The sequence below is a fragment of the Mus caroli genome, unplaced genomic scaffold (assembly GCF_978045245.1).
Source record: "Mus caroli unplaced genomic scaffold, Mus_caroli_1 scaffold_11, whole genome shotgun sequence".
In the NCBI taxonomy this organism is placed as follows: Eukaryota; Metazoa; Chordata; class Mammalia; order Rodentia; family Muridae; genus Mus; species Mus caroli.
The window spans coordinates 38,522,607-38,534,789 of record NW_028227266.1 but is presented as its reverse complement, the minus strand read 5'-3'; the positions used below and the strand labels follow the sequence as shown (position 1 = coordinate 38,534,789).

Sequence of the window (12,183 nt, the reverse complement as noted above, 5' to 3'; positions counted from 1 at the left end):
CATGACTACAGAGGAAAGAGCCTGGAAGCTACTACAATGTAATGCAAAGTACTGGGAAGGGATGAATGAGATACTTCTAGGGCACAGAGCTCTCCGCTTGGGGCGTCCGGGTATATGGTAAAGAGGCTAGAATATCCAGGGATCCATCCCATAATTAGCCTCCAAACGATGACACCATTGCATACACTAGCAAGCATTTGCTGAAAGGACCCTGATATAGCTGTCTCTTGTGAGACTAGGCCGGGGCCTAGCAGACACAGAAGTGGATGCTCACAGTCAGCTAGCTATTGGATGGATCACAGGGCCCCCAATGGAGGAGCTAGAGAAAGTATCCAAGGAGCTAAAGAGATCTGCAACCCTGTAGGTGCAACATTATGAACTAACCAGTACCCCAGACCTCTTGACTCTAGCTGCATATGTAACAAAAGATGGCCTAGTCGGCCATCACTGGAAAGAGAGGCCCATTGGACATGCAAACTTTATATGCCCCAGTACAGGGGAACGCCAGGGGCCAAAAAAAGGGAATGGGTGGGTAGGGAAGTGGTGGGGAGGATATGGGGGACTTTTGGGATAGCATTGGAAATGAAAATGGGGAAAATACGTAATAAAAAATTATTAAAAAAAAAGAGGCTAGAAGGGCATCAAGGTGGAGGTCCCTATGAGCAACGTGTAGGACCCAAGACAAAGTCACATGATGAACTTAGGACCCTTAAGGGGTAGGTCCCCTGCAGGGAGCTGCTTCAGGATTGTAGGTACAAAGTAGGTGAACTTCACAGATCTCTCCTCCCACTCTTTGTCCCTCCTCCAAGAGCAGATCATTTGGGGCCTGAAGAGAGAGGGACAAGAAGATGACAAAGCTACTGTGGCAGTGTGTTCAGAGGACTTGGATTCTTCGGGGCCAAGGGAATTTCAGAGCTCTGGGAACAGGGTATTCGAGGTGGTGGAGCAGAAAGGTGGCTGTGGTGCTGTGGCCTGGTTTCTGGGAAGCAGGGCAAAGCCTGCTGCCCCTGGCTGTTGGCTGAAGGATGGAAGATAGAACTCGCCTCCCAGAGGAAGGCAGATGGAGACTGGGCCTCAGAGAACAACCCAGACTCCAGCAGCCTGGCTCCAGAAAGGGTGCAGAGTGGGAATTCAAGGCCTGTAGGAATCTGGGACACCAGCCTTGTTGTCTTTTGTAGGGAGGAAAAATCACACTTTGTTCCTTGGGTCAATGGGGAAAAAAAGCAGGTTTTTCTTCTCACCTTGCGGTTTTCCTGTCTCCTCCCAACCTTAAAAAAGGAAATCTAATTCAGCGCGTCTTGGATCTGACTGTTGGGCTCATTGGAGTCTAATTTTGGTGAGTACATGACCAGCTGAGAACAAAGGAATTTCAGGTTTGTGGGAGGCCAGACCCCAGACTGCCCTGTCTCTGTGTTAGTCAGCTGTGCGTTGTGTAAGGAAAGAGACGATGGATGATACAATGATCCTAAGAGCAGATCTCCTAGTCAGATGTTAGCCATCTTATTCATACAAGTGCGATGTATGATGTTTAAACTGAGATAGAATTGCCAGTCGTGTAGCACAGGCTACCCAAGCTGCCTCTTCATTCTCCTCCCTCCCACCCTCTTTCCCCTCCCCCATCTCTCCTTCCACACCCCTCTCTCTCTTCCCCTCCCATCTCTGTGTGTATGAGGGAAGGCATACATGCACAGATATGAGAAGGCCAGACATTAACCTCAGGTGTCTTTGCTCTCTCATTCTCCCTCCTACTTCTTGAGATTGGTCTATCATTGGACCATTTGTTTGGGATAGGTGGGGAGCTGTGAGCAGCCACCTGTTTCTGCTTTCCGGCACTGCAGTTATAGAAGTGTACTTCTGGGCTCTGACGTGGGTGCTGGGGATCCATACTAAGTGCCCCATGCTTGGAGAGTCACCTTCCCAGCCCTGCCTCTCTGTTCTTGTCCTTCCATAGCAACCCCGAAACAGAATGCAAAGGTCCACCACGTGGACTCAGGCAGTACAGTGTAGAGCACCTGACTTCCTGCCTCAGTTTCTAAGGGCAGAAAAGAACAATCAGCTCAGAGGTTGCTATGCAGCCGACTACCTGCATGAAGCGCTGGCACGAGTGGCTAGCGACAGTAGCTACTAAACAAAGCATTACTCGACGGTGAGAACAGAAATGAATCAGCTGAGCCATTCCACTCAGACAGGCACTAGGGAGCATGCGGAAGAGGGCACGGGAAAAGATTTTCAGGCTGTGTTCCTGTTTCAGGGACCTGCAGACAGTAAGCTAAGCAGCCAAAGAAAGGCCATCTTGACCACAGCTACCTAACACACAAAATTGTTCTCCCAGAGAAACTGCAGACAGATGGAGTACAGATGGGGCTATGAGCCTCGTGAGACTCTAAAGGACAATAATATCCCCCAAAGGACTAGGGACTTGCTAGTGGGATAAAGGACCAGCAGTGGCCACTACAGACGGGCTCGAATGGCATGGTGTCAGCTTACTTCAAGCAGGCTGCCCACCAAATACCCCATGTGCCGACGATCCCTGCGCAAAGACAGTCATGATAATGACAACTGACATTCGTTTAACTGCTGACTATGTAGCAGGCAGGGAGCTAAAACTTGAAATGCATTACTTCATTTAGCTTTAGAACACACACACACACACACACACACACACACACACACACACACACACACACTGTTATGACATTGTCACAACACAAAACGGCTGATGAGAAAACTGAGGTTAGGGAGGTGCAGTAATTTGCCCAATTTACCAAGAGCCCCAAGCATCAAGCCAGGGTCTGGGACCCCAAGGATTGGCTCTCACGGCAATTGTCCCATGGCTGGCCCACAAGGAAGCCTTATGTGCCTTCCCCCTGCTTGTCCCTTGAAGAGTGACTGCAAATAATTGGAATTGTCGTTGGAAATAATGAGAAGTGACAGGGGTTGGGTTAGAAGGCACCCCGCTCCAAGTCTGAACGATCCCCCTCAAACCCAAGCCTAAATTTAAACAATGAAGTCACAAAACAATTTCCCTCATAGGGATTGGATTCTTCCTGCTGCCTTTCATCACCCAGAAGAGAAAATCAGAATATGTCAGGAGCTACAGCTCTGTTCTGTACAGTGGATTTCTTTGAGGACAGAAAATTCCTTCTTGGCTTAATCCTGTTTGTTTTCCATGTAGAGTAAAACCACTTCAAACCCAGCCGAGGAGTCCACCCGTCTTAATGAACACATCTCAACCCACTAGTACGGTCCTTCTTCATCTTTCTCTTCTTAGCATCCTGTGAGGGATGAGGCAATGGAGGTGACAGGTTGTGATGAAGAATGACACCATACATTTCAGAAGGCAAGGACACAGAGGGTGCTGGGAGGTTTAGTCCCTCCAGGAAGCACCTGGCATGTTGCCAAGGATACACACTGATTAATCCAGCCTTTCTGATGTTGATGGGTCACCCTACCAGCCTGCCAGCTGCTTTCTTAGCACCAACCTTGATACTCTGGAAGCGTAGTAAGAGATTGAAGTTCATAAGGTCCCTGCAGGCACAAGAGGAGACCCTGACTCCCACACAGATAGAATTATATTTCTTCTGAGAACTGCGTAGGGGCCTCCTAACATCCCTGATGTTTGCTTTCTCCTGTGTGTGCTTGCCCTTGTTTCTGACCATCTCCTTCAATGCTCAGTGGTTAAGTGATAGAGACTGGCCTTCCATTTTATCAGCATTTCAGATCCCAGCTCAGGGGTGGTACCCACCTCTGAAACTTTGAGGGAGAAGATGTGAATAAAGAAGGATCTTGGATGAACGTGAGCACCAAAAGAGAAAACTGATGAATTGCTGCAGCCATCCTTGAGGGACAGACAGTGCCAGAGAGGCCCCTCTGCAGACACCACCAGTCAGCTTTGCTTTGCACTCTACTGTTTCTAAGCTCTGGCCTCCCCACTTCTCCATCCTCATCTTTTTCCTTCTCTTCACTTGACTTTCCTGACCTGACCTCTTCAGACTCCCTTTGCTACCTCACCAGAAAAGCCTTCACTAACTAAGGAACTGTTCTCAGGAGAACAGTTCCATTTTCTCCTCCCAGGAGGGGCCCAAAAGGGAGCAGGCTTTCTTCCCTGCCTTCTCCTGAGACAAAGCAGTTTTCAGCCTTATCACAGGCCGACTTTGGCTGAGGCTACACAGACTGATCCAACCGTCTGCCACTCACAAAATAAAGGTTCATTTCAGCATTCTTCCCCATTTTGGTGCCAAAGGAAATAAACTTTTATGTTTTCAAAAACCAGACAGTTGGAGTTCAGAGAACCAAAACCTTTTTTTTTTTTTTTTTTTTTTTTGAGAGGAGTTAAAGGTCTGCATTCTTTCTTTAGGATACAAGGAAGGCAGAACTGCTAAAAGTGGGGTTTAACCAGAAAAATGCAATGCACAAGCAATTCACACAGATTCCCAAACCTTCCCATCCATAGCCACAGGATCTTGTGTTAACACAGGAGGCTCCTGTGCCTGACCCCAAACAGGTCACAACATCTCACCAAAGAACCCTGAGGACAGCAAGGGACCTTCAGTTAGTTAGCAAGCACTGACCATGGGATGCACACAGGATGTGTACAGAGACTCATTTATAAACAATAGTTGGTAATCCAAACAAACCATTTGAATGGGACAGGGAAAGGGGATGTGATAAGTGGCCCAACATCTAGACTGCCCCCCTCCTTTGGTAGCACTGAGCCTTGTAGAATAACCATGTCTGCTGGTAAAGCTCACAGCCTTGGGAATCCCCAGTCCTAGGTTAGTGTCTCTGCTCATCTGTTTCCTGGGGTATTTGTGCAAGCTCATTTTTACTTCTCAGAACCTTGCTTGGTTTATTTATTTGTAAAGTAGAGTAATAAGTCATTTTTTATGGAAGAACAATGTGAGGATGGTATAAGGTATGAGAACAGACTTCGTGTGAGAACTTGAACCTATCTCTTTAAGACACACTGGTCACTTTGGCCAGATCCCACAGCTGGAAGAAATCAGGCCATTTCCCCTGCAGCTCTCTCTTTGGGATAGAGAATCCATGTGCTTCTGGGCAGGGTGGTGGTGGTGGTGATGATGATGGTAGTGGTGGTGGTGGTGGTGGTGGTGGTAAGAGGGGTAACAACCCTTCATTTATGGTTCCACTCAGTACCTGGCTCCTGATCCTTGTCATGTAGGCTAGCCCAGACTAAATGATGTGGTACGAAGTTTCCTGCCAGCCGCTGGTAGGGGGCATTTCTCCTCTGGGCTTCCCCTCATCACTGATGCCTAGTTTTCTTTTATATTAAGCTACTTCTCTATTGGAGGTTGTCCACTCTAAGTTGTAAAAGGAAGTCTCTCTTCTCCTTTAAGTCACATCTTCTTGCCTCTAACAATTTCTCACCTGGCAGCCTGATTCTGGCTCTTGTAGTTGGGAGACCCTCTCTTCTATCAAACTAATTTCTAAAAAAGAATTTCATGCCAGCTCTTCTCCCGAACCAACCCATTAATTGCTATTTCCTGCTTTTTTCAAATACTTCGTAAACTCTCAAGCCTTGTACAGATGTTAAAAATGGAACCAAGGAGCCGGGCGTGGTGGCGCACGCCTTTAATCCCAGCAATCGGGAGGCAGAGGCAGGTGGATTTCTGAGTTCGAGGCCAGCCTGGTCTACAGAATGAGCTCCAGGACAGCCAGGGCTATACAGAGAAACCCTGTCTCAAAAAAAAAAAAAAAAAAAAAAATGGAACCAAGGGTGTTGGCTCACACCTGTATCCCAGCACTTAAGATGCTTGAACAACAGTGTTGCTGCAATGGAAGTCTGAGGCCAGACTGGGCTACAGAGTAAGTTTCTCTCACAGAAACCCACACCAAAACTGTTGAGAATTTCTCCCTACTGTTCTGACTCACGGAATCCTCTCTCAGTGAAATATAAGTAGGCGAACAATACAGGATTAAATTTGAAAACACAAACTCGAATTCTGATCTATGCAAGGAAGCCAAGGAGCTGTATGCCTTAATGGGTTCACTTTATTATGTGTAAATTATGGATAAAGTAAAGCAACAAAGGGGATGGTGGTGAGGAAGTTAACAGGACAGCTAGGGGTAAAGAAACTTGCTACCAGACAAGCCGAATGACCTGAGTTCAGTCTCCGGAACTCATGTGGTCGAAGGAGAAAACTAGTTCCCGTGGGTTGTCCTGTGAACTCAGTATCCTCACTATGTCCATCAAATCCTCAAAATTGGTCTTCCCTGGGTGTCCCTTTTTGGGGGTTGTTTTGAAGGTAACTTTGCTATAACTCCAGTTATGAACTATCCAAGTACAAGGACCTGGACATTAGTCTGACCTTGAAAAGGGTTCCCTGGCTCACACAGGACAACTGTAAGATGAAAGACACGGACCACTTTGTTCATAGTACTTAGTTGACCCTTATGGGTTTATAATCATCTGCCATCAATTGCTCCAAGTGGGCAGTACCTGAAACAAAACAAGAACAAAAACCAAGCGAGCAGAGTGGTAAGACCACATCCTTTTCAGAGAATAGTAGGAAATAGCCCTGCAAGAAAACTTAGAGGGGACTTAGTCAAACATTCTTGTGGGGTATGGGGTGTAGCAAGCCTGGAACAATAGAGCAAAGTTAAGTCAGAAGGGAGCCTCTGGTGTGCCATTCTGTTCTTTGTGTGCACACAGCCACATGTTTGGAACTTCGGGTATTAATTCTCCCTTTTCTGAACACATCCAACATGACACTTCAGAAAATTTCCAAGATTTCCAGTTATGATGGCTGAATTGAAATGTTTCGACATCTGCCCTATTTTCCAAGCCGTTTCTCAACATGAAAGAGCGTGCCAATTACTCAGCATTTAGCTCATCTAACTGAAACACTGGAAGGCCAGCTATGATCCTGCAGCTTAGCTGCGCAAGACAAAAGGGCAGGGAACACATTCTCCATCTCACGGATGTGTGGCGGGACACATCATGGAATCTGGGGACTAGACTAGTTGGGTAGCCTTAGCCAAGTCTCTCTGAACTTTGGTCCCTTCTTCATCATAAAAGAAGAGGTAGCTTTAGATGAAGGGTGAATTTGTATTCCAAGGAAGGCTACCAGGAAGTCAACAAAACCCTAGAGATCAATGGAAAATCTTATGCTTGTGTCTTCCTCTGAGAACTGGTTTCCATTAGATTCTCGGAAGGGGTCTGAGGTCAAGTTTTTAAGTTTGTGTAGTAGTTTAGACCCCCCCCCCCAGTTGTGCCGAATCTTTGGGTCTATGTTTCAAACCATTTGTTCAATAGTTCACCATCATTAGGTACTTTGATGAAACTCAATCATGTGTCGCACAGCTGAGCATAAGACATAAATAAGTTAGGACAAGACGTGAGTCCACTGGGATCACACTGCTACTGTGAGCATCATCACTAATGTGGGAAGACGAGGGAAAGACCTGTGGTCCTGCTCAAATCTGTGTGCAAACTTTCCTCGTGCTCATTGCTGGGGAACTCAGCTCCTGCCCTGTCCTCTGAGTGAAGTGTTTATGCTCAGTATCAAAAGCAATGGATACTGGGCTAGGGATGTAGCTAGGTAGGAAGAAAGCATACCTAGCATATACTAGGTTCACTTCCCAGCAAAACACACACACACACACAGACACACAGACACACACACACACACAGAGGCAGGGGGTCGGGGGGCACAATGGCCTTTTACAAGCTAACCTAAATTTTTTTTTAAAGTGACAAAAAAATAACAAGAACTGTTAAAGACTTTGGAGGAACAAAATGTCATAGAATTAAAAAAAAAAAAAAAAAAAGAAGAAGAATTCAAGATCTTCTACCTGACCTGCTTTTTTACAAACAAGAGCGGTGGAGCCAGAGGTGGAGCCAGAACCCAGAGAGCTTGCCGCTTTCCAACCCAGGCTCTTGGCTTCCTATCAGGTACAGACAAGACAGCAGAGTGTAGCATGGAAGGTGTGGGCCATGAAAGACACAAACACGACAACTATTGCAAGAAAGCCAGGAAAGATAATCAAGAAAAACAACAACAACCAAAGAAACAAATAACTCCCCCTCCAGCCGGGCGGGGGTGTGGGGGAGGAACCAACCAACCAACCAACCAACCAACTAACCAACTAACCAACTAACCAACCAACCAACCAACCAACCAACCAACCAACCAACCAACCAATCAAACAAACAAACAAAACCAGAACTAGATAGCAAATGATGGCTCAGGACAGTATCAAGAGGGGCCAGGGCCTCTCTCTGTCCCTTAGGGGTCACTACCTGTTCATTCATTCACAGTAAAGAAGCAAGGCACTGGGCCTCACTCTCTGGCAGATTATATATATAAAAAAAGCAAGAAGCCCAATGGCCCACCTTTGCACAGATGATTAAACTCTTCCAGCCCCCCAGCTCTCGGTTATACTGTGCATTCTCTACAAAATGAGGCTCTACTGCAGCCACTCATGAGGGGAAACAATATGAAAAATTACCCCTTTAAAGGACAAGTGGAGTGAGAAAGGGTTGGTCTTGTTGGTTTGTTTTGTTGCTAGCTTTTTGTTTTTGCTTTATTTCTGTTTTTTTGTTTGTTTGTTTGTTTGTTTTTTTAGGCAAATCCAGATTTTAATTTGATGTTGCTGAAGGGTCTTCAATACACCAATGCTCAAAGCCATTCTGCAAAGAGAAGTTGATCCAGCCAGCATGGCTGCTTTCCTTGTGTGCTCCTGATCCAAGGCAAACTGTCATTTGCAGTGTGTGTGTGTGTGGGGGGGGGGGGGGTTCTGAAAATTGCTCCTTTTTGATGCCTGCCTCTGACTTGAATAGTTGAAGCAACTTAGACCCAGGACATCACAAACTTGAATCTGCTAATAGCCAGCTGAGGCAAGAGCTTAAGAGGTGTGGAGGGAGAATTCACGGCCAGTCATTCTTTCTCTCCTCCCAGTCTTTACTTCGTGAGAATGCCCAACAAAGCAAGCATGTGGGGAATTAACTCAGCCGCTTACTTTCCTTATCAAGGAAGTGATTACACCTATCGAGCACTTAATGAAGAAGAAAGAAGGGCTGGAGAGATAGCTCACTTGTTGCTCTTTGCCGAGGACTGGGCTCGGTTCCCTGCACCCATCCATACCTCCAAACTACAAACCACCCATAACTCCATCTTCGGAGGATCTGTTGCCCTCCTTAGCCTCCGGGAGCTCCAGGCACATACACGGTACACATATACACAAGCAGGCAAAACACTCACACATGTAAAGTAAGTACATCTAAAAGTGGAATTAAAAAGCAAATAAAGAAGAAACAGTGAATAAGTATGTCCTCTGATCTCCGCCTCAGTCAGACCCTTTCTCATAAACCCAGAGAATGGCTGCCATCAAGGGTCACATCCAGGCCTACCTACCAGCTGACTCCAACCACTTGAACCAAAGTCACTGTTCATTTTTCATGGCACACCATGCGCAGTCTACCTTCAAATCCCACATCTGTTCATCGTGAGCTTGTGGCTTTGTTGGAGTTACCTGACTTCTGTACACCTTGCTCTCTTCATGTGCAATATGAGTTTAGGCCTACCGGGTATCCAGTAGGGCTGACTCGAAGAGCAGAGGCGTTAATAAACTCATTCACATGAAAGTACTCAGTATAAAAAGGACTCAGAGGCTAGTTGGCTCCAATAAGGTAGTTCTGAGTTTGATTCTACTGCACATCTGAGTATTGGTAGCTTAGAGGTGCCTCTGGGAGGCTGACAAAGGTGCCATCTAGCTATGCCAGTTGTGCTGCAACAATTGGCCAATATCTCAAAGAGCTTGGAAAAGAGCCCCTCCCCTTCTTTCCTTGGGCTGTAGCTGTCTCTCTCTTTCTATGCCTTAGCAGCTACCAGTCTGGGGGCGGCACACGGGCATGCCAACCAATGTGTAAGTTTTCAGTGACTGTCTACAAGCTGTAGTCACTATGCCAAGTGGCTTTTCAATTCTCCTTCACTTCTGCTGGTTTTTCTGGGTTCCAGCCTCTATCTAATTCATGGAGATACTGGCTCTCAGGCCTGGAAACACCGGAAAAACGGTCTCATTTTTTTTTGGGGGGGGGGAGCTAAGCAAACAAAGCCCTACATAGGGAGCTGCCCAGAGTCACCTGGCCAGTCAGTTCAGATCCTTTACTTCTCTGCCAGCCTCAGGGGGCCACCACGCCTACCTTACTCTGAATGCCCGCTAACTTTGGGGTTTGACTCCAGGTGGACAAAAGCCCTGCTTCTTCACACACACACTTGGACTTTGTTCAGTTGTCCTGCTGCCTTCCAAGGGCCTGGTCCCTCACAGGTTCACAAACCTCCTCCAGCTCTTTCCATGTACCCCTTCTGTGCCCTGGCCCACAAAGCTGCCAGGTCCAGCCCAGGAATGTCAGCCAGCCTGTGTCTTAGGACACCCCTCCACACCTCTATCCCAGCCTCAGGAGACCCGCCTGGTCCTAAATGAGGACCACCCAGAAGGGCTCTTTCTGCCCCGGAGCCAGGTTCAGGGGGGGCAGAGTATGCTTTTCCCTCTGTTGCCTCCTTTGCTGCATTGGTTTCAAGGACTCCAGGCTCCCTTCTCTCAGGCTTATCTTCACATTCCTGTCCTCCGTTCACTCTGCTTCTCTGGCTCTTTCTTTCTCTCCTTCCCCGGGTCGCGTTCAGCCTGCATCTTCTGGGGTCACCTGGCTTTTTGGTGCTCCTTTCACCCTGCCCTGTTTCCCTCTACCCTTTTCTTCTTCCTTCTCTCCTCCCTCTCCCTCCCTCTCCCCCTTCAACACATCTGTTTCTAATCTGAGCGCTCAGAGGCGCCTGTTTGAAACAAAAAGCTCCCCCCACCCTCAAAACCTGGCACAGAAAACCCTGGATGAACCTTCCCTCCCCAGTTCTCCACTTTCCCCTGGTACTCCTGAAACCAAACCACGCGCTGAAAAGTACCCTCTACACCAAACGGTTCTCCGCCAAACTCCACCAGGAAACGCCCCCACCCCGTAGCTGGCTGGAGGGCCCAGATGTGTGAGACATTTCGATGGCCGACTGGGCGGTCCTCCGCTGCCAGATGCGCCCCTCGGTGGCGCGGAGGCAGGGACCGAGTGGATGCCGCACTCCGAGACTGCGGGGACCACGGTGCTGAGGGCGGGTCTCCACCCAAACGCAGGGTGGCGTTTCCCCAGGGCCATCCAAACTCCCGCCCTCCCCAAGGCACTCACCTAGCCAGAGGAAGAAGAGGGACATCCCGATCCCCGGACACGGGCACTTCCCGGCTCAGCGCAGCCTGGCTGCAGGGCGACCGAGCCCAGCCGACGGACCTTCTGTGAGCAGGGCGCGGCGCCTCGGGGTGCGCGCGGGGGGCTGCAGCCATGTGCGGGCGCTGGCCCCGCGCCCGGGTCCCCTGCGCGCTGCGCTCCGGGGGCACCGAGGGCTTCTAGCCCTGGCTCCACCAGCTAGCGCCGGGACGGGGGCCGGGCCCAGGGTTAGGGAGGAGAAGGCGAGGCGGCAAGGAGCTACCTCTTCGTGGAACACTTTTCCCTGTTTGGAAAGAAAACCGACTGGAGAAAGAGGAAAAAAAAAATGAGCTGGAACCACACGGCTGCCTCCTACCGCAGCCCCTCCCTCCATCCCTCCCCTCGCCCTCCCTTCTCTTCGCTCCCGCCCTCCCTCTCTGCGTTTGGGGTTAGCTGCTGGGGCTGCTTTACCTCCCACCCGGGAGGGAGGGCCGCGGCCCGGGGTGATCGAGGGGGGTGCTCGGTGCCAACTGATGCGGTGCAGGAGAGAATCCGCAGCACTTCGGCCAAGAACCGGTGGATGCGGCCTTTTCAATTCTGTCTTTTTTCTCCTTGATCTCTCTAATCTCTCTGCTCTTTTGTATATTTTTTGTCTCTCACAATGCTTTATGCCTCTCTCTCTCTCTCTCTCTCTCTCTCTCTCTCTCTCTCTCTCTCTCTCTCTCTCTCTCTCTCTCTGTCTCCTCCCGAGGATGACTGGGGTGGTGGTTGACAGGGTCGCACTCTGTAGTTCTTTGTTGGTCTGGAAGTCTATGTAGACTAGGCTGGCCTCGAACTCACAAAGATTTACCTAGTGCTGAGCGCATCATTACACCAGATCTTGTTCCCTTTTCTTGCTCTTGTCTCCTCCTTTCTTCCTCTCTCTTCTTGTTTTCCCCAGCCTCTTATTTCTCCTCTCCTTCCAGGTCTGGTTAGGT

The 12,183-nt window shown here is 48.7% G+C and overlaps 1 protein-coding gene across 1 annotated transcript in view; it reads right to left on the bottom strand.

Annotated features, from left to right (window-relative positions):
* Clmp (CXADR like cell adhesion molecule) overlaps positions 1-11,566 on the bottom strand; it is a 100,955-nt gene extending 89,389 nt beyond the window's left edge. Inside the window, exon 1 of the mRNA XM_021172772.3 lies at positions 11,192-11,566. Coding sequence (XP_021028431.1) covers positions 11,192-11,216 — 25 coding nt within the window. The 5' untranslated portion in view covers positions 11,217-11,566. The remainder of the gene's footprint in view (positions 1-11,191) is intronic.
* Positions 11,567-12,183: the final 617 nt, after the last annotated feature.